A 20,899-nucleotide genomic window follows, 5' to 3' on the forward strand; every position below is an offset into this window, starting at 1 on the left:
ATCTTGTTAAACGTAACATATAAAAGTGAAAATGGTTAAATATCTATCTAGTGTTAACATTTGTGCCGGTAGGAATGAACGTAAAGGATAGAGAAATGAAAATGTAACATTTACCATCCTGGCCCGTCTAGCTCAGTCGGTAGAGCGCAAGGCTCTTAACCTTGTGGTCGTGGGTTCGAGCCCCACGGTGGGCGCGTACTTTTCTCTTTTGCCACCAATTGATGTGTGTGTTTAGTTTCACACACATACAAATCCCTTTTACTAGGACAGGGTTGACATGGTGCTTTATGTTTCGCCCTGATTGACATGGAAAGAAGCCAAAGCATGTTAAACATTGCTCAGCAGTCAGCACATGGACAACTTGCTCTCTCCCTCCATTTAATTCCAGCTGCAAATTTTAATTTCCATGTAGGAAGGGGAAATGTGGTTGTGCCGCTGATGCTTAAGCCGATTTTTAATTTCTCAACTGTTTTCTCTTCCTGCTGCCTCGCAAGCCACAATGTTTGATGTCTCTGTCAAGTAACTTAACCCTCAACCACGCTTTCCACATGGGCTGTGCCTGTCCCGCTACATGGCGAGATAGAGAGCGGACATCAAATGCCATGGTTGATTTTGCCAAAAGGCTCGATTGGTGCTATCTCTTAAGTAATCTAGATTTGTATTCCAGTGATCCAATTCGAGCACGTCCTAATCAGGTGCTAACTTTGCCATGTTTTTTTTTCCGAACGTGTAAAAGAATTGCACGTCAATATATTAGAAGAAAAATGTTATATCTATACAACGCAATCAGCCAGACCAGCTTATGATGCTAGGGGAAGGGAGAAAAAGTAAAATAAAAAGCTGAAGCTTATAAAACTACGGCGGCTAAAACAAAACTCCAAACAACGGGAAGGAGCCGAGCCACGCTACACTTCTAACAAATCCCAAAAACGGCAATCGCTAACTTTGCTATGCATTGAAGTAGACTCCTCAATCTCCTCTTTTTTTTAGCGGTTTATACGAAAACAAGGTGACATAACTCCAGTCCATTCAGAATCAGAGATGCAGTCCCAGTTGCCAACGAACCATCTTAAGACGGAAAGCAGCAAAAGCTCTCGTGGTGAAAAAAAATCCCCAACACTCGCGGCGGATCTCGCTGTCAGCTCCAGCTCGGCTGCTCCTGCTCTTGCTCGCCCAGGTCAACATCCCCATCCAAACCCCAAATTCACAACGACACGCATGCTCCAGCGACTCCGTTCCGCTTCTGCTCCCCACATTTAAGCAAAGCGAGAAGGAGAGGAGAGGAGAGGAGCTACCGGCGACGGCGATGGGGAGGGAGGCGGAGGCGCGGCGGCGGTGGACGCTGGTGCTGGTGAACCTGGCGTCGGTGCTGGAGAAGGCCGACGAGGTGCTGCTCCCGGCGGTGTACCGGGAGGTCGGGGCGGAGCTGGGGGTGTCGCCGACGGCGCTGGGCTCGCTCACCCTGTGCCGCGCGATCGTCCAGGCGGCGTCGTACCCGCTCGCCGCCTACGCCTCCGCGCGCCACGACCGCGCCCGCGTCATCGCCGTCGGCGCCTTCCTCTGGGCCGCCGCCACGCTCCTCGTCGCCGTCTCCGGCTCCTTCCTCCAGGTCACCTCCTCCCCTCTCGCTGACTGCGGGACCCACTCCACCTTCCCCGTTTTACACGCACCAACTCCTATATAATTTGGATTATCCGAATATTCCATTTCCATCCCAATTTTTATCTTCGAAAAAACTCCATTTCGATAAGAAAAACCAGACAAACAGGAAGAAAGCTCCATCGTTTGGCATCCTATGGACATATATTTACAAACGAAAAATAATTTACGAATAAAACTTTTATATAAGTGTTCTTAGCGATAAGAAATAAAGGCCGAAAAATAAAATATGATAAAGTTAACTTTAAATTAGAAATTAAAAAATTAAATTTTGACTTACAAAGATAGGTTTAAGTAAAAAGATGAGACTGTCAGCCTCAGTTTTTTCTTCCACTGACGTTGTGGGTCCCGCCTGTAAGGGAGAGAGGGAACTGGATGAACTGAAAAAATTCCGTGGCGCGCGCAGATGGCGATCTCGCGGGGGCTCAACGGCGTCGGGCTGGCGCTGGTGCTCCCGGCGATCAGCTCGCTGGTCGCCGACTACACGGACGACCACACCCGCGGCGCCGCGTTCGGGTGGCTGCAGATGACCTGCAACCTCGGCTCCATCATGGGGGGATCCTTCGGCGTGCTGCTCGCGCCGGTCACCTTCCTCGGCGTCGCCGGCTGGCGCCTGGCGTTCCACGCCGTCGCCCTCGTCAGCGCCGTGCTGGGCATCCTCATGTGGTGCTTCGCCGCCGACCCGCGCGCCAAGTCCAAGACCGCCGCCTCCGCCGCCGAGGAGGCCCGGGAGCTGCTCCGCGACGCCCGCGGCGTCATCGGCGTGCCCACGTTCCAGATCATCGTCGCGCAGGGGATCGCCGGGTCGATACCCTGGTCGGCGCTCAACTTCTCCGCCATGTGGCTCGAGCTCGTCGGCTTCACGCACTGGGAGACCAGCGTCATCACGGGGCTCTACCTCCTCGCCACCGCGCTCGGCGCGCTCTTCGGCGGCCTCGTCGGGGACCCCGTCTCCAGGCGGTTCCCGAACACCGGAAGGATCGCGCTGGCGCAGATCAGCTCGGCGTCGGCGCTCCCGCTCGCCGCCGTCCTGCTCCTCGCGCTGCCGAACGACCCGTCCACCGGCGTCGCGCACGCCGCCGTGTTCTTCATCATGGGGTTCGCCATCTCCTGGAACGCGTCATCCACAAACAAGTACCATGCTCGACACTGAAACAATTTCATATCTGAATCTCCAATGCAATGCTGATATGTCTTACAATTTACATTTTGCAATGCAGCCCAATCTTTGCGGAGATTGTACCGGAGAAGGCGAGAACAACGGTCTACGCTCTCGACAAATGCTTTGAAGCGGTGTTCGCTTCATTCGCGCCACCGATCGTCGGTGTTCTAGCAGAGCAAGTGTTCGGCTACAAGCCGGTCTCCTCTGACGCAAGCGTCGAAACGGACAGAGAAAATGCGGCTGCATTGGCCAAGGCAGTGTACACGGAGATCGCCGTGCCCATGGCCATCTGTTGCCTGACATACACCTTCCTGTACTGCACGTATCCTCGGGACAGAGATCGTGCTCGAAGGAACATTCTGATGGCATCGGATGACCAGCTCTGCCAAGAAGCAGGTGAGAGTGACTCAAGTGAGATTCGTACCCAGGAGGATGAAGAATTTGCTGTTGGTTCCATAAACCAGAGGTTAATACATGCAAGAGAGTAGCATCAGAAGAGGGGCAGCCTGTTTTACAAAGGTCTCGCAATCTTCCAGAGTCTGCACTCTGTTGCTCTCCATTTTCAGATTCTCAACTATTGGAGAGCTCTGCCTGAGCAGAATCGCGCTCATCAACTAGTATTGGAAGATATATATAGTACCCGAGAGATGTAATTTATACAACATCCTGTGAATAAGTGCTGCAATTGATTGTTTTCAGGAGCTACCAAAAAAAGGAGGAAAACAGTGTAATGGCTTATTGGCACTCAGCTTCTCGTTCTTTTTAGTCTTGTACGATTTCTCTAATCAATTTAACTACCAGATGTTCTGACGAATTGGTAAAAAAAAAAAAAAAGTTATCCTAAAAACTATAATAAGAGCATTGCTTTATGAAACACAAAATGACTTGATGACGATCGTGCATATGATACCATGGACACCATTATCGATATGAGCCCCACTACGATGCTTTCTGCGGGTACTAGAAAACAATATAAATCATTGATCTTATTTGATCGAAGGGTTCAGGTTTATTTATACTACCAGTTAGCAGTAGTAAAAATATGGAGATGCATTGTTGTCAAAAAAAAAAGTGGGGGAGGGTATAATTTTCATTTAGCAGTGACTAAACATTTTTCCTTCTTTTTTTTGGCTTTTTTATGGAATATGATCAATGTCAATGCAAATGAATGATCATATATCGATTTAGCTGGAAAAAATATAAATGACAAATTAACTCTTGAATTATTGTATTAGTAAATTACTAATTTACTCCTAATAATACTGGTAATATAATACTACTAGTAGAGAGCACCGGACATCGCTCGATGGATACATGACAAGCAACACGGCAGATCAATTCAACAATGTACCACTGGGGTCACATATTAGTAAGTGCGGGCGAGGCCGATGCGGCGAACTCGCGGAGCATGACGACGGCGCTGATCACCCGTGTGGCCAGGATCTCCATGAGCACGCCGGAGACGGCATTGGTGGCTCTCCATGGGCTTGAGTAGGGCTCACTGGCCACCTCCCCTATTCCAGGCTCGCCGGCCGCCTCTGCCGCGCCGCCCTAGCTTCCCAGCTCACTGAAGAAGAGAAGAGAAGAGAAGAAAGAAAAGAGAAGAGAAGAGAAGAGAAAGAGGAGAGGAGAAAGAAAAGATGCTACATGTGGGTGAAGAGAAGAGAAGAGAAGAGAAAGAGGAGAGGAGAAAGAAAAGATGCTACATGTGGGTGACATATTTTTTTTATTTTTTATTTTGCTGACTAGGGTGCCACATCAGTAAAATTAGAGATCCATACTGCCATGAGACCTAAATTGCACGGTTTTATACATTTTAGGGGTGAAGATTTCTGGTATTCGGAATTAAGGATGTCATACAAAGTCGACTTAAAGTAGATAGAGGCGACAAAACAGCCCAAATGGCCGGGAGCACAAGGGCCGAGGGAGGGGTCTTCCTAATGCGCGATCGATCGCCTACGCCGAGGGCGCGCGATCGGGAAAGCCCACATCCCTCCCCTAACACGCTTCTCTCCCCTTCTTCTCTTCCTACTACACTATAAATTTTTAGAAATAAAAAAAACACAAGTTAGAAAAAAAATTAAAAATAGGGAAAAAATCTAATACTCTTATATATATGCATAGACTTTATACTTATGTATAGACTTTATACCGTAAACTTCACACGTATAAACTTATATGTACAGAAATACTATATATAAAAATATTTGAATTCAAATTTAAATTTGAATCGAGTATATAAACTTTTGACGTATAAACTATGGGTCTATAAACTTTAGATGTATAAATATTAGATGTGTAAAATTTAGATACATATAAACTTTAGATGTATAAATTTACTAAAATAGAAAAGTAAAGTGGTGTAAAAAAAAAAGGAAACTGCATGGGAGGAAATCCTCTAGGGCGATCGATCGCGCGATAGGTTTTTCGCGGGGGAGAGGCGTCGTTTGACTGGTCGCCTGCGGGACCGAACAAGACCGGTACGCACTCGCGATGCGCCGCGTGGGCACGGACACCAATGGTCACCGGGAACAGCCGCGCGACGAAGCTACGCGGCGGCGGCGGCGAGGGCGCTACGGCGAGAGACGAGATAAAGCGGCCGGCGAGCAGGGAGCTTCTTTGGGAACGTGCTAGAAGGAGGACGGAGGCGCGACAAATTGAGAAGCGGCGCGAGGGCAGGAAAGCTGCCGGCGTCCAGTGGCGTCGACGCGCGAACGCGACGCCGAGGAGGCACGCGGGCGCAGCGAAGGGCTCATCGCCTCATCGGCGGGAGATGGCCCCCCAGGGGCGGCGTGGCCCGCAGACTCGGCCCTCACAACGGCTTCTTGCCGTAATTGTTATGTGTTATAAAAGTTAGTCGATATAGCGGAAAGACGACTAACCCTCCCGATCGCTTCAGTCATTGATCATCCAAGACATGCCAGATGACGACACAGGAACACACGATATTTGTTAACGAGGTTCAGCCAAAGCCTACATCCCTGGGGCTCTGATTATGGGCGTTCCTCCCCAACCAATATAGCTCCTAGCAGCTACGAGTCCATGGCCACGCCGCCATCCTCTCCCTGCGTGTCTATGCTACATATTGTAGTCGTCATGGTTACATTGTGGTGTCCCCCTCTCTATTTAAGAGAGTTGCCGGGTTACAGAGTCCGACTCTAACTCCACCCACTAACACCTATTACAACTCCAAGTCCAACTGTAACCAAATAGGACTAGTATATTCGACACCTATTCTAACAAACTCCACCTTGGCGAATATACGCCACCCAGAAGTAGTAGAATCACCATGCCGATCCATCTGTCCTCCAGACTTGGGTTGTTTCCTTTTGCAGCTTCACCACGAGCCGCCTGACGAGCCTGCGCTAGACCCACCGCCTTGAAGAGACTCCGCTATCCCTGTAATTTCTTCCTCTTGAATCCACCTGCAACAGTGCTCCACCTTCTCACCTATCATCTCAGTCGTCTTGCCAAGCGAAATTGGATTTCTTCCTAGCTGTCACATCATAGACTCCCCGAAGACCATGTTCACCTCCATCTTCCATCTTAAATTTGACTTGATCTAGTCCATGGCCAGATAGCCTGCGTCATCACCAAATAGATAAATCAAACTCACCAGACTTGAAGAGAACCATTTCTTCCTTGTTGTCTTATGAACCAAGCTAATAAATCCAACATCCTCGCTTTCCCGCATCCGTAGACTGAACCTATGATACTTTGAGAAAATTCACTGTTGTCTTGAATCACTTGAAGAAATTAACACCATAGCGCTTGCTTTTCCTCTTCAGTGATGCAGATTTCATATATCCCCATCATGCCAACCTGCATATCTTAGATATATCATGTACTGCCAAATAGTATCGTCGACCCCATCAACGATATTTGACCCGCTGTTGCCCAGAATCTTTTTTTCCCTTCAGTTCTGGTCTAACTCCATATATCTCAACTCCTCGTCGAGTCCCATATATATCATGTCTGCCAGATAATTCCATATGCGACCTGACCGACCTGTCGCTGCCAGTCTATTCACCATTGTCACTTGCAAACTATCTAGACCGTATAACCTTTTTGCCCTTCTTCTGAATCCGCTCACAAGTTTCTGCAACGAACCACCGGTCCGTTGAATCCGGTCTAACCGTCCAAGCTCCACAGTCTAACCAGTCCGTCGGTCTAACCACCCTGCCGGCCCAGCTTAACCAGCCTCGATCCTCTCTGGACCGAATGCCACATGATGTACCATCTCCTAAGTCACCGTAGACCATATAAGTTCCGTCTTGGTTATCATGGCAGCACCACACCAATTGCCCCTGCGCCTGTGCATCTCTCTACTGAATCACCACCACCTTAATTACGTCAACCAATGCGTCCTAGACTCCTGGTAGCCTTGCACGCTTTGATCTCCACGCCCAGCTTGATGACCCACGTTTAATTAGCACCACCACACAGCTAGCTTATTGGTCTTCCTGGCTCCCTGCCATACGTAAACCAATGTTGCACAGTATGGCAGCCAACATATGCTTGCATACACATGTAACCCTAACATAATTAACGTGACCAGCAAAAGACTACTACTCTCTCCTTTTTTCTTGGTCCACCGCCTGACTTTGTGGAGGTTAACACCGGTCCATGCACTTCTTACACATGCCTGCCTTCCTACGAGCCAAAAACCAAACCCCGACTCGATCTCGGTCTCCGCTTCCTCCTGCTACAAGCCGCAGCCTACGCCTCCTCTGAGTCGTCGCCGCCGCCTGCATCAGACACCGAAGCCGAAACTGCCACCGCTTGGATTAGAGAAACTTCTTCGCTAGAGTCCGTAGCTACTCCTCCACGATGGAGCCCACTGCCACCTCTCCCTGCTTAAGTCGACGTCTCCACACTGTATCCGTCTTGGTTCTGCTCTTGGAAACCACACCTATGCATGTGTAGGTGTGCACAAGTCATGCCTCCATACACGACGTCCGTGCCCCTGCACGCCCAGCAGTCGCAGCCCTCGTGTTCACCGTTCACGACCCCGTCGTCATCGGCCCTGCACGTCCGCCGCGCCGCGTCACGCTCGCCAGCTTCGCCCTTCCATCAATGGCCTCCCTGCCGCCGCGGATCCGCGTTCGCCGCGTGCGTCGGGCGCGCCGTCCATGGTGCTACCCCTCCGATCTCTCCGAACGCCTTCGGCCACGCCCGGCCTCGTCTTCCGGTCACGCTTCGCCATCGTCGGTCTGATCGCGAGTGAGGTCGTCGCCTCCGCAACGTCCTCGTTGTCGCCATCGATCTCATCGCCACGACTGACGATCTCCTATCGATGCGCGATCCCACCTCGTGTTTCCTTCTCCACATGTCTTCTTGATCCAATGTTGAAACCTTCTGCTCTGATACCACTTGTTATAAAAGTTAGTCGATATAGCGGAAAGACGACTAACCCTCCTGATCGCTTCAGTCATTGATCACCCAAGACATGCCAGATGACGACATAGGAACACACGATATTTGTTAACGAGGTTCAGCCGAAGCCTACATCCCCGGGGCTCTGATTATGGGCGCTCCTCCCCAACCAATATAGCTCCTAGCCGCTACTAGTCCATGGCCACGCCGCCATCCTCTCCCTGCGTGTCTATGCTATATTGTAGTCGCCATGGTTACATTGTGGTGTCCCTCTCTCTATTTAAGAGAGTTGTCGGGTTACAGACTCCGACTCTAACTCCACCCCTTAACACCTATTACAACTACAAGTCCAACTGTAACCAAATAGAACTAGTATATTCGACACCTATTCTAACATTGTGCGCAGCAGCAGCAGCAATGGCGACTCCCGCCTCCTTCCAACGGTCATTGCCGCAATTGTGCACGCCTCAACGGCGGTCTTCCGTCGCGGCTATAACATGGGTATCTGCGTATCTGTGTGTGCGTTCTCCTGTGCATTCGAGATGAGCGATATCCGCGGCTTCCACCGTGCGGTCCCGAGCGACGCGGCTGACGGAACTGCCGGAGGAGCTCCGATCAGCGCCGGCACCATCGCCGGCACCGTCTGCGCCGTTGTCGTGGTTGTCGGGCTGCTGGCCCCGCTCGTGTACTGGCTGTATCGGAGGAAGCTGAAGGCGGCGGCGAGTCCTCCTCTGCGTCCGCCGGCCGCCGCGGCGACGCCCCTCGTCCGCGCTCAGGAAGCAGGCGCGGCGGTCGGAGGCCAAGGCGACTACACGCGGCGTCGTGCGCAAGTCGCCGTCCCCGCCAGGGATGGCGGCGACCTCTGCTGCGGCATGTGCGGCTCCGCCTACGACATCGTGCGAGGAGGTGGGGAGCTGCCGGAGACGCTGGAGTGCGGCCACCACTTCCACCGGCGGTGCGTCCGGCGGTGGCTGCGCGTCAACCTCGCCTGCCCGACGTGCAACGCCACGCACATCCAACTGTGCGGAGACGACGACGACGGTGTGCAACACCTCTCCCTGTTCATCCTCTTCTTGGCGCGTGAATCGTGGTTAATCATAATTTTTCCTCTTCAACAGGTCAAGCGACCACGCCCAGGCATCGGCTGACGGCGAGCGATTACAGCGGCTGGGATGAACTCTCCACCGGCGTTGGCAGTTCCAGCTGCCGTTTCTGATGGATAGTTTGCAGCTCGTAGTTTGCTAATTAGTAGAGGAAATTAACTTTTAGGTTGAGTTATTAGTATTATTTATTTATTTTGGATCGAGCTAGGTTGGTTCTTGAGCTTTTTTCAATAAAGTGCACAGCTTCTTACAATTAATCCATCACAAATCTGAGGCATTTGTAACTGTCCTCATCCCCCTCGTGCGGTCGGCGATGGCGGCGCGCGGCTGCAGCCGGCGGGGGAGACGGAGGAGGTACGCGCGGACGCCTTCGCCCTCGTTGTCGACGTCACCACCGATGACAAGGTCCGCGCCGCTCACCAGCTCGCACGCCTCGTCGTCGTCGATGCTCGCCACCTCGGTCCGTCCGGCCGCTGCCCGTCGCATAGACAGTGGATAAGAAGAAGAAATGGAGAGCTCCGTGATGCTGTGGGTGCTACTACTACTACTACTCACAGTCACAGAGGACGACGACATGCGTGCGGCCGGCGCGAGTGCGGCGCCGCGGCCCAGCGGACGAGCGACGAGAAGCCGGCGGCGCGGTGATCGCGGTCGCCATCGCCTATCAGAGGAGTCCTCCGCCCGCGCCTGGAGCCGCCGACGACGATGAGGCTGAGCGGCGCGAAGTCGTCGGCGCCGCTGCTCCCCATCCGCAGCCGTGCTCGCCTGCCACCGTCGCCGCCTCTCCGGCCTCCGCCACCGCGCTCGCCTGTCGACGCCACCTCGCCCTGCCGCCGCCCTCCCCTTCTCCCGTGTCTCCGCCGCCGCGTCGTCGCCCCGCCGAGCTTGCTGTCCTTGGAGAAGACGCTCGACGAGCTACGGAGGATGTGGTAGACCAGTGCCTGCACCAGCACGAACATGACCGAACATGACCAACCTGCTCCTCTACACGTGCATCGCCTGTGCATGCTCCTGCTCCTCGTACTCGTGCTAGCGTTCGCCAGGTGGGGAACCGACCGGTCGATCTCCTCTCCGCCACTCCTTCCCCGTCGGCCGCGCCAACCCTCTTCCCCGCCGTGTCGGTGATGCCACTTCCGCTGCATCGGCCCTCGGCCCTCCTCTCTGCGGCGCTCCTCCCTCGCTGGCCCTCCCCTCCGCCGCACCGCCTGCGCCACCGGGCGTTGCCACCTAACCCGACGACGACGCGTGGCCACGGCAATGGCGCTGCACGGCACGCGGAGTAGGTGGGAAGGCAAACAACCGACGCGCTCCTCCCCATGCAACGGCAGCCATTGGCGGCGGCGCCCGTCGCATCGGTCGTCCTCTCCGCCGCGCTCCTTCCCCGTCAGCCGCTGGCCACGCCGGCCCTCCTCCCTGCCGCGTCAAAGACGCTGCCGCCATCCACGCCCAGAAGAAAAAGGAGAGAGGAAGGGAGAGAAGAGGGGAAAAAGAGAGAGGGTGGTGACTTGACATGTGGGGCCCACGTAAGGTCTCACGCTGACTTAACCGCCATGTCAGACAAAATCGGGGTTAAAACCATAGAGGGACCTAAAGTGAACGGTTTTCTAAGTTAAGAGATGTCATATATGGACGAGACTACAACGAGATCGCTATCGCGATAGCGCTAACGCGCGACGCTCCTGACAAAAAAAAAAAGAAGGAAAACACGGTTTCCTTTTTAGCGCGCGCCCCTGACAAAAAAGGAAAGCCGCGCGCGCGTCGTGCCACGCACACCGTGCTTGGCGTGGGATAGCTAGCGTGGGCCCACCTAAAGGAAGCGCGCTACGCGCCTCACCCCCCCTCCCTCCAATCTAACAAATCCGGACCAGCGCCGATCCCTAACGTAGCTATGGCTGCACAAAAATCAGAAAAAAAACGAGAGAGAAGAACGAAGAGTGTCAATCCAGAACGCAACCGCCGCGGCACAAAAATCAGAAAAAGAAAACGAGGAAGCACGAAGAGGAGGAGGAAGCACGAAGAGAGAGAAAAGAAGAGCAGATCACAGGTAACTACATAGCCAATACTGTCTTTTCAGATCTATCGACAAAAAACATACAAATTAACCTAGAATTTTTAGGTTCTTTTTGTCTTCTGTGAGAAATGAATTCTATGAATCCTGTCTTCCCCGAGATACGAATATTATGAATCTATCTCCCTTTCTGACTTCCTTCGTATATCGAATAAATTTCTTTTGAAGTGCTGCTGAAAAAAAATAGAGGAAAAAAGGCATTAGTACTGGTGTTCAATTCTCAGTGCAATTTCAAAAGGGTTACTTCTAACACTTCGATAAGTTACTTCCTATATATGCAAGTTACTTTTCAATAAACTTGAATTTACATTTCCTAGTTACATAGGCATGAGTGCTGTTGTTTAAAAATCTCAGAGTAATTTTAACATAAAGTTACTTCCTAGAAACATGCAAGTTACTTCCCAATAAACTTGAATTTACATTTCGTAGTTACATAGGCATGAGTACCGGTGTTGAAATCTTATAGCAATTTTAACAGAAAGTCTTAGTGCATTTTTAATAGAAAGTTACTTCTAACACTTCGATGAGTTACTTCCTAGAAACATGATACATTCCCCCCTAGTTGCCTCTCAAAGAAATTTGAACAGAACGTTACTTCTATCAACTCAATAAGTTACTTCCTGGGAACATAAAAGTTACTTTCAGAAAAACTTGAATTTACATTCCCTAGTTACACAGCATGATGCATCCCCCCAGTTGCCTCTCAGAGCAAACTTAATAGAAAACTTAATTCTAACACTTCAATAAGTTACTTCTTAGGAACATGCAAGTTGCTTCCAAAATAATCTTGAATTAAAATTTCATAGTTACAACTTTTGTATCCATTAATTACATTCAGTGAAAAACTTCTGTATCCATTTTGTACCTTGTATGTGTACACAACATGATGCATTCTCCCTAGTTGCCTCTCTTTCTCTTCTGGTACTGCATCAAAAACAATATGTGAAAAAAAAAACCATAAGTATAGCCACTGGTGTCAAAAAATGAGAAAAATTGCTTCTTAGAGGCATCTAACTGTAACTGTCTAAAAAGTTATTGTCCAGTTGCATGTTACTAACTTCAAAACTGTACTGACTTACTTCCAAACTATACTAACTTACTTCCAAACTGTACTGAATTACTTTCCCACAAATTGATAAGGAAGACAGGGTGCAGAACATATTCCGGGTTGATGGAGCAGCAAGAAAAGCATACAAGGACTACAAAGATTGCATCTCGTTTGACCACACATACATGACAAACATGTATAACATGCCTTGTGCACCATTCATTGGGATAAACAGATATGGGCAATCTATTTAGGTACTTCTTTTGGTATTTGTTTTATGCAAAGTTACTTCCTAGTAATGTGTAAGTTACTTCCAAAAATGCACTAACTTACTTTCAGAATCACAATATGTGCTGAATTACTTCAAAAACAGAACTGATTTACTTTCAGCAATACAAAACTGTACCTAATTACTCTACAACTGTGTCAACTTACTTCCTAGTAATGTGTGAGTTACTTCCAAACTGTACTAACTTACTTCCAGAATGACAATATGTGCTGAATTACTTGATAACAATACTGAATTACTTTCAGCAACAAAAAGCTGAACCTACTTACTTTGCAACTGTATGGACTTACTTCCAAACAGTAACTAACTTACTTCTTTTTATATTCAGTTAGGTTGTGGGTTCCTAAGGAATGAAAAGACAAAAACCTTTGTATGGTTGTTCCAAACATTTCTTGAGGCTATGGAAGGTGTAGAGCCAACAAACATAATAACTGATCAAGACTTAGCTATGAAGGCAGCTATTGTGCTAGTTTTCCCAAATGCTAAGCATCGCAATTGCCGGTGGCATATAATGCAAAATGCTCAAAAGAAGATTGGCCATATACTAGATCATGACCAAGAGTTGTGTACAACATATACTAGATCATGACCAAGAGTTGTGTACAAATTACTTCTACACAGGAACATGCAAGTTGCTTCCAATAAAAAATAAAACTTCAATAAGGTGTAGTACTGTATTCAACATCAAAATCAAAATACCCATGTCCAAGTCCATATTCAACATCTAAATACCATTTCAAAGTACTGTAAGTTACTTCTAGAACATGTTAAGTTACTTTTCACAACATATTAAGTTACTTCTAGAAAAATACAAATAAAAGTCTAGTGCAGCATCATCGAAAAAGTGTAGTGCAGTGATAAAAAAGGCAAAACACAGGTTCGGGGGTAGAAAGATAGATGGTTGTTCAATACCTTTGTTATACTCCTTTTTGGAGGAGGTTGCGTTGCATCATCTCCACCATGATCTCTCTTCTTCCTGCGTTGCGATACACTCATTTTTTTCTGACTTGACTCTAGTTTGTCCAACGCGCCTTTCGTTACATGGGATTTCTTCCTAGCTATTCCTGGAAAATCATTTTGACTATTAGTTTCACCAAAATCTAACCAATTACAACTAAACAACTAGTAGAAAGTAACATTTATGTATTTAGAAGTAAGTCAGTACATTTTGGAAGTAACTTAACAACTAGTAGGAAGTACAAAAAAATTGCAAACTTAATTTCATTGTTCTCAAAATGTTACTCACATGCCACGGGAAAAAGTAAGTTTTAACTAGACTAGATGTAATTCAATAAATCAAATGTGTTACTTAAGGAACATTTTGAGACAACCAGTATTTGCTACTAGAGGAAAATGTTACTAGACATGCCACAATATTTGCAAAAAAAAAAGGTAATAACATCAGTGACTAGGGAGAGCTTCAGATTATTAGCAACATGGTAACTGAAAATCACATTGGATTAGCCAATCCAAGACGACATAGATTAGCCAATCAAGGGATCAATCGATCGGTCAGCACTCATCTGCCTGTCACCACTGATCAGTAGCATGCATGCATATACATGCTGACATGCATGCTCTCCCCCCTGCTACCTGCAGCCTCTATTCTTTGAATGTACCTCGATCTCTGCAAATCAATGTCAATCGATTTGATACATGTTGCTTGTTACGACTCGAAACCTATCTAGCTACCCAAATTTACATTGTACATGAAGCATGGAAACCTAAAGCTATCAAGGGGCACACAAAAATCCTAGTAAATGGCAGCAGAAGTACACCAACTTTTTATTATACTGAGGCTACACAACATGGAATTTGAATCATGAACTATCCAACAGCCCAAGCCATGTATAAAATGCCAAATGGAGAGAAAAATTGAAATACCTTCAAATCAAGCCGGAGATCCACCACCACAAACTTTGCACTCGCCGAGAGGACGCAGAGGAGCTCCACGGAGAGGACGAACTAACACCTAGATGAGGGAGAGAGAGAGGGGAAATGAGGGGATAGAGCTATTATAGGGGAGAAAACAAACCGAGAGGTTTGTGGAGCACAAAAAATCGCACATATGCACAGTGAAAACTGCACAATCTCTCCACCTCTCCCGGCACACAAATTTGCACAGTGAAAACTGCCCAATCTCTCCACCTCTCCTAGCACAAAAATCACACACAAAAATCGCTCCACTCTCCGGCTGAAAAAAAACCGCAACCACCTCTTTGCACGCTGCAACTTACCGCACGGGCGCCGGATTTGGTGGAGAGAAAACCACCTAAGCCGCAGCCTCCGCTTCCCCCCGCAACTGCAGGCACGATGTGGAGAGAAAAAACGCCGCCTCCACGCAGATTCCGCCGCCTCCACCGCCGATTCCGCCGCCGGCGCGACGGGACGAAACAACCGCACCTTCCCCCTCCCACACTGCCGCCGCGGCGACATCTCCACCACCTCCGCCGACGATTTCGCCGGAGATTCTCGCCGCCTCCGCCTCTCTCCCTCTCTCTCTCTCTCTCTCGCGCCACCCACAATTTTTAAATAGTAAAACCACTCTCTCTCTCTCTCTCTCTCTCTCTCTCTCTCGGTCGGAACGAGCGGAGCAGCTCGGTTTGGATAAGCAACACGCGGTCGGGACAAGCGCGCGCGCCGGATGCACGCCACGTCGCCCGCGCGCCAATGGACGGCTGGCACGGGCGTCGCGTGTTAAGCCTAAACGGAGAGGCCTCTCCGTTTAGATTTTACGGTCATATATCTGGTTTTGCGGTTAAGGGACGATTTTGTAATGACAAGTTGAGAAACCTTCGGTGTACTTTTTCCTTTTTGCAATGGAAAAAGTACACCGAAGGTCCCTCAACTTGTTATCGAGTTACAAAATCGTTCCCCAACCGCAAAACCGGATATAACGCATCCTCTAACTTACAAAACCAGTGCAAACTAGATCCCTCGGCGGTTTTAACCCCGGTTTTGCCCCACGTGGCGGCTGAGTCACCGTGGGACCCACGTGGGCCCCACATGTCATGGTGCCACGCCAGCACCACTCTCTTTCCCTCCTCTTCTCTTTCTTTTTTTCCTTCGTTCCTTCCTTCCACTCGCTGTCTGCTCTCGCACGGGCGGCGACGCGCGCGGCCGGAGGGTTGTGCGGGCGGCGACGGCGGCTCCCGGGTAGCGGCACGAGCTCGCCAACCTCCCTGTCCCCTTCGTGCGGTCGGCAATGGCGACGCGCGGCTGTGGCCATCTTCGACTCGACACCGCCGCCATCAAGTCGCTGCCGTCGGCGATGGCAGCGCGCGGCTGCGGCCGGCGTGGGAGGTGGAGGAGGTACGCGTGGAGGCCCTCGCCCTCGTCATCGACGTCGCCACTTCGAGCCCATCATCCCGCGAACAGACAGGCCCTCGTCCTCGTCGTCAACTTCGCCACGCCGGACCTCCTCCTCTCCCCGTCCACCACTGCCTCCTCGCACTTCCGGGCATCCGCAGGGACCTCCTCACCCACATCATCTCCCACCCTCAGGCGCTCGCCCAGTGCGAGCTCACCCTCAACACCATGGGCCTCAACTCGGCTCCGGGCATCGGTGGTGCCCGTAACCTCCTGCAGCTTCCCGATATCATCCTCAACGCCCGTATCCTCCTCACCGGCAACAAAACCGCGCTCTTCGCCGTCCTATGGCTCGTACGTCTCACCTCACCTTCAATACCCTCCACATTTTCCCCAATTTGTTGATCTGTTTGTTGATTTTGTGCCTCAGGGGAGGTGCTCGCCAACGGCATCCAGGACGACGCCGGCGACGTGACGCGGTTCGTGACCAAGATCGAGAGGGAGGGAACGTTGCGCTGCCCGCGCCACCGTGCGTCGGCCACTCTGCGCAGGCCCTTCCCTCCGCCGTGCCGCCCGCGCCACCGTGCATTGCCACCTCACCCCGACGACGTCCCATCGGCCACGGCAATGGCGCCGCACGGCACGCGGAGGAGGAGGAGGAGGGAAGGCAGACGACCGCCGCGCTCCTCCCCACGCGACGACAGCCATCGGCGGCGCCGCCCGTCGCATCGGCCCTCCTCTCCGCCGCGCTCCTTCCCCGTCAGCCTCCGGCCACGCGGGCCCTCCTCCCTGCCACATCGAAGACGCTGCCGACATCCACGCGCAGAGGAAAAATGAGAGAGGAAGGGAGAGAAGAGGTGAAAAAGAGAGGGGTGGTGACGTGGTCTCCCTGACATGTGGGGCCCACGTGGGTCCCACACTGACGCAGCCGCCACGTCAGATAAAACCGGGGTCAAAACCACCGAGGGACCTGAAGTGAACGGTTTTCTATAGTTATGGGACCCCGCATATCTGGTTTTACAGTTCGAGAATGTTTTTTATCCCAATGACAAGTTGAGGGACCTTCAGTGCACTTTTTCCTTTTGCAATTAAAGCTGATGTTGTCGGCCTTTGACACAGAGTGGGCCTCCAGCAGGCCCATTAGCGGCTCAAATGTATCAACGGTCTTATAGTTATAGTCTAATCTATACCGGCTCATAATAAAACCGTTCGGTTCAGAGCGGCTCAAATGTATGAACAGTCTTTCTATCTGTAGTCTAATCTGGATATTTTACATTCTAAATTTTTTACATTCTAGATATTTTAAAAATATTTTACAAAAATATTAAGAACACTTATCTGAGCGTCAGGCTCTTTGGTCTAGAGAGTAACCCCAATAGCCGGTTCATAATAAAACTATTAAGTTCAGAATGGCTCAATGTATGAACAATCATTTTATATATAGTCTAATTTGGATATTTAACATTCTAGATATTTCTAGAAATATTTTACAAAAATATCTTTAAGAAACTTATCTGAGCATCAGGGTCTTTGGCCCAGACATTAACCCCAGGGGTTGAGCTGATACCTATATCGAACACACCTGTTGAAAATATACTTGTGTGGTGGGGTGGTAGTATAGATGGCTAAATGGGTCGACTGGCCTGGCCCAAGCATGACCAGGCATGGCCCGAGATCAGTCGGGCTGGCATGGCTCGACCGACACACCGGGTCGTGTCGTGCTCGCCCACGGGCTACACCAACTGCCCAGGCACGGCCTAATAAAACTCGAGTCGTTCCGGGTCGGCCCGAAGGCACGACAAGTCTACCACGCTCCTCCTTGGAATAAGGCTATTATGCCTCATTCATCTCTTTGGGCCATGTCTTATATAGCTAGAATAAGTCCATTTTGTATCCTTCATCTTTTTGGGACGTGTCTTATATGGTTGTCTTATAAGTACAGGATTACGGCGAAGCCAATATTCCATAAATATTTAGCATTGATAATTTGGTTAGGAGGGATTAAAATGGTAGTAGGAGATATTGTTTTTTAATGAAAAATAAGAAGATTTATCATTTATTCTTGGATTGCTAATTTCCCAAATTTCTCTGGAGAGCGGTACATATTGCTTTTATATTATACCCTCCACATATTATATCTCATATTTTTGGGATTTGGCTTGTGTGTATTGATAAAAAAAACTAAGAAACTTATTCTTGTAAGAGCATCAGCAATATGTTGAGCTCTATGACTTAATAAAAATGATGTGGTCTTCAATAAATCATCATCAAAATTTTATATGCAAATACTTTTTAAGGTAACGTGTTGTCTCCGGTGTTGGGCTCAAATACAAAGGTTTGATGAATACATCAAACTAATAAATGGTGCATGTCGTAAACTCGAGTGCAGATTTTCACAACTTTGAGTATAGGTTCACGAATAAGATTCAATAATTGCGGGTCTTTTATTTTGTGTTGGTGTTTATTAGTTTGTGTTTTCTTTATGTTACATTGGTGTGTTTTTTGGACTCATTGGTGTGTGAACGCTTCTGAGCGAATTGGTGTAATAATTGGCTATAACTCGTTAAGCAAATACTGGAAATATAGTCTATTATAAAAAAAGATTCCTTTAAACAGGCATCAATCCTGAATTATTAACCCCATTCATTGAACCATTTTGACACATCCACTCCCAGAAATGTTGCATTCCCTACTAACCCCCAGTTCCCATGGACAGTCTTCGTCACGGGAAAGCCGGGATTTATTCCATTATCTTAAAAAAAATCATCATGGGAAGGGAAATGCTAAGATTACGGCTGATATCAATTTCCTCTAACCAAATTCACCCATGATCATCCTCCAAATAAGGTGAGTGCACTATCAAAGACAGAGGCCACGCTGAAGTCACTCACTCACGGCTGGCCTCCAGGACCGCCATATTCGAACACAACTCCCTCCGGGCCTATTCCCGAGCTCGAGGTGACCGTGGCGTCGTAGATGTTGATGTCGGCGACATCTCTCGCCACCGTCCAGTTGGCGATCCTGGCGCCTTGGGCCGCCACCCACGTGAACCTGGCGGCGCGGTAGTTGCCGCCGTGCACGGGCTGGATGCCGTTGCCCATGGGTGGGCTCTTCTGCCCCGGCGACGCGTACACGATCCCTCCCATCTGCACCTCCGTCCCGCCGCTCATCCCGTTGATGATCTCCTTGGGGAAGTAGCCCACGACCTCGTCACCGACCACCACCTGCCAGTTCCCGGTTTGGACAACATCCTAGACCACACATGTTGCAAAAATATGTATCATCAGAAACCACGTGTATTTTTTTTTTCATAATACTAGCTGAATGTCCATGCATTGCAACGGGAATTAAATAGTAGAGAACCACATAGCACACTCTAAAGCCTCAAAAATTAAAATAAAACTATCCTCGCTGTAAAATCTTAGGGTTATATTATTTATCATCATTTTCACCTTCAATTTTTTCCCTCTATTTGGTGGTAGTATATCTAAGAAACATTTACGCTACTTGAGATGTACTTCTGCAGGTGATGAGTTCAATTCAATGCAATACTTGATTGTGTGCATCCTAGGGGCTGTTCAGATTGTTGTCATTTTGAACCATTCCATTATTTGGCAAGTTGCCAAAATTTGGCTTCATTTGGTTTGCTACCAAATATTGGTAATACCCATAGAATTTGGCAAGATTCTAGAAACTTCTCCTCACAAAACTATGCCAATATTTGGTAAGGTAACAAACTAAACATTACCTTTACATTTCTAACTTACCAAAATGTTGGCATTGCCGAAATTTGGCTTTACCAACAAATGGTAAGGTTGATTTTGGCAACAAACTGAACAGGCCCCTAGAATACATACGTAGGACGCGGGGATGTAATTCACCTTTCTTAACATTAAAAAGGTTCAGTGCAATAGATCCTGTTGTAAGTACCATCCCAGGAGAGGTAGTTCTGCTCAGCAGCACAAAGCCTGGGCAGAGCATGTTCATGCAGCCGGTCTTGTGGTAGTCATCGGCCTGTTTACAGGAGATTTTCTGCTGTCAATATGTAGACTAGCTACCAAGAGGTACTCCAATACAAAACACTTTCCAATTAGAAGGACACAAATTTCTATCCTGCAAAACCCACCGTCCAATAAGTCACCAATCGTGTCTGGGTGTCGCCCTCGCGGTCAGGATCGACCTGGTGTATAGTATAGATAAGGGTAAAAATACAGTGCAAAGGTGTTTGGCAGAAAATGCCTACAAAATCATCAAAAGTGAAAAGAAAAACTCACATGCCATCCAGATTGTATGACACTAACTGCGTTGGAGCTATCATCAACAAGCAGTATTTGAGCCGACGAAGACTGGCCCTGTTGAACATTGAGCGGATACACCTCGAGCACTGCGCCCGTAGCTTGGAATTTTGAGCCTTCTTCGCTGTTGATCAACAATAGGGCGAACTAGAGGGAAGGCATGGCATGAACAATGAGAATGTGACATTGTTCATACTACAATATTTTCTTTTCGTGAGCAGGACAGTTGTAGAACGAGTAGCTCTGAATTCAAATGGACAATACTGTGGATGTGTATTATAGGTTTCACAAGTGAGTTTTTTTTTTGGTCCTCCATCCATCTGATGTAGGAGTAAGAGCTGTGACAATATCTAAATATTTGATTCATGATTTGTAATTAAAAGAAACATTGATTGCTCCCATAAATACATTGTCTTTTCTCAGTAAATCATGCTGGCATGCAATCTGCTGAAATCACGCGTGCTAGCCATGATGTCACTATCATTTTCTTCGTTTTAATTTGCAATAAAACATATAAATATAGCATGCGTCAAAATAAAATGGTTACATGAATCAAAGTACTATATCATTTTAATAGATTTTATTTGGAA

The 20,899-nt window shown here is 48.7% G+C and overlaps 4 protein-coding genes, 1 long non-coding RNA gene and 1 other non-coding gene across 6 annotated transcripts; 3 read left to right on the plus strand and 3 right to left on the minus strand.

Moving 5' to 3' along the window:
- The first annotated feature begins 121 nt into the window (after positions 1-121).
- Positions 122-194, plus strand: TRNAK-CUU (transfer RNA lysine (anticodon CUU)). The gene has a single exon. It is a non-coding gene; the product is annotated as a tRNA-Lys (tRNA).
- Positions 195-883: 689 nt separating this feature from the next.
- LOC127781300 (uncharacterized) lies at positions 884-3,569 on the plus strand. Its single transcript, XM_052308240.1, has 3 exons — positions 884-1,609; positions 2,066-2,793; positions 2,880-3,569. Exons 1-3 carry the CDS (start codon positions 1,307-1,309, stop codon positions 3,307-3,309), a joined length of 1,461 nt encoding a protein of 486 aa, XP_052164200.1. The 5' UTR covers positions 884-1,306; the 3' UTR covers positions 3,310-3,569.
- Positions 3,570-8,694: 5,125 nt separating this feature from the next.
- On the plus strand, positions 8,695-9,413 carry LOC127781510 (probable E3 ubiquitin-protein ligase ATL44). The gene is made up of 2 exons (XM_052308472.1): positions 8,695-9,238; positions 9,316-9,413. The coding sequence occupies exons 1-2, from the start codon at positions 8,695-8,697 to the stop codon at positions 9,411-9,413; spliced, it is 642 nt and encodes a 213-aa protein (XP_052164432.1).
- A 444-nt stretch (positions 9,414-9,857) lies between these two features.
- On the minus strand, positions 9,858-10,442 carry LOC127781373 (uncharacterized). Its single transcript, XM_052308319.1, has one exon. The coding sequence runs from the start codon at positions 10,440-10,442 to the stop codon at positions 9,858-9,860; it is 585 nt and encodes a 194-aa protein (XP_052164279.1).
- Positions 10,443-11,461: 1,019 nt separating this feature from the next.
- On the minus strand, positions 11,462-13,695 carry LOC127781645 (uncharacterized). The gene is made up of 3 exons (XR_008019036.1): positions 13,618-13,695; positions 12,234-12,292; positions 11,462-11,541 (listed from the first exon to the last, which is right to left on the minus strand). It is a non-coding gene; the product is annotated as an uncharacterized LOC127781645 (long non-coding RNA).
- A 5,210-nt stretch (positions 13,696-18,905) lies between these two features.
- LOC127781227 (uncharacterized) lies at positions 18,906-20,125 on the minus strand. Its single transcript, XM_052308159.1, has 2 exons — positions 19,906-20,125; positions 18,906-19,265 (listed from the first exon to the last, which is right to left on the minus strand). Exons 1-2 carry the CDS (start codon positions 19,999-20,001, stop codon positions 18,906-18,908), a joined length of 456 nt encoding a protein of 151 aa, XP_052164119.1. The 5' UTR covers positions 20,002-20,125.
- Positions 20,126-20,899: the final 774 nt, after the last annotated feature.

The sequence above is a fragment of the Oryza glaberrima genome, chromosome 8 (genome assembly GCF_000147395.1).
Source record: "Oryza glaberrima chromosome 8, OglaRS2, whole genome shotgun sequence".
In the NCBI taxonomy this organism is placed as follows: Eukaryota; Viridiplantae; Streptophyta; class Magnoliopsida; order Poales; family Poaceae; genus Oryza; species Oryza glaberrima.

What these genes read in the sequence shown, in the direction of transcription:
- LOC127781300 (XM_052308240.1), top strand. Translation starts at nt 1,307, where the DNA reads ATGGGGAGGGAGGCGGAGGCGCGGCGGCGGTGGACGCTGGTGCTGGTG. An exon ending in TCTCCGGCTCCTTCCTCCAG is followed by an intron (nt 1,610 to 2,065) that starts GTCACCTCCTCC and finishes TGGCGCGCGCAG; the next exon opens with ATGGCGATCTCGCGGGGGCT. An exon ending in AACGCGTCATCCACAAACAA is followed by an intron (nt 2,794 to 2,879) that starts GTACCATGCTCG and finishes TTTGCAATGCAG; the next exon opens with CCCAATCTTTGCGGAGATTG.
- LOC127781510 (XM_052308472.1), top strand. Translation starts at nt 8,695, where the DNA reads ATGGGTATCTGCGTATCTGTGTGTGCGTTCTCCTGTGCATTCGAGATG. An exon ending in GTGCGGAGACGACGACGACG is followed by an intron (nt 9,239 to 9,315) that starts GTGTGCAACACC and finishes CCTCTTCAACAG; the next exon opens with GTCAAGCGACCACGCCCAGG.
- LOC127781373 (XM_052308319.1), bottom strand. Translation starts at nt 10,442, where the DNA reads ATGCAGCGGAAGTGGCATCACCGACACGGCGGGGAAGAGGGTTGGCGC.
- LOC127781227 (XM_052308159.1), bottom strand. Translation starts at nt 20,001, where the DNA reads ATGAACATGCTCTGCCCAGGCTTTGTGCTGCTGAGCAGAACTACCTCT. An exon ending in TTGCACTGAACCTTTTTAAT is followed by an intron (nt 19,266 to 19,905) that starts GTTAAGAAAGGT and finishes TGTGTGGTCTAG; the next exon opens with GATGTTGTCCAAACCGGGAA.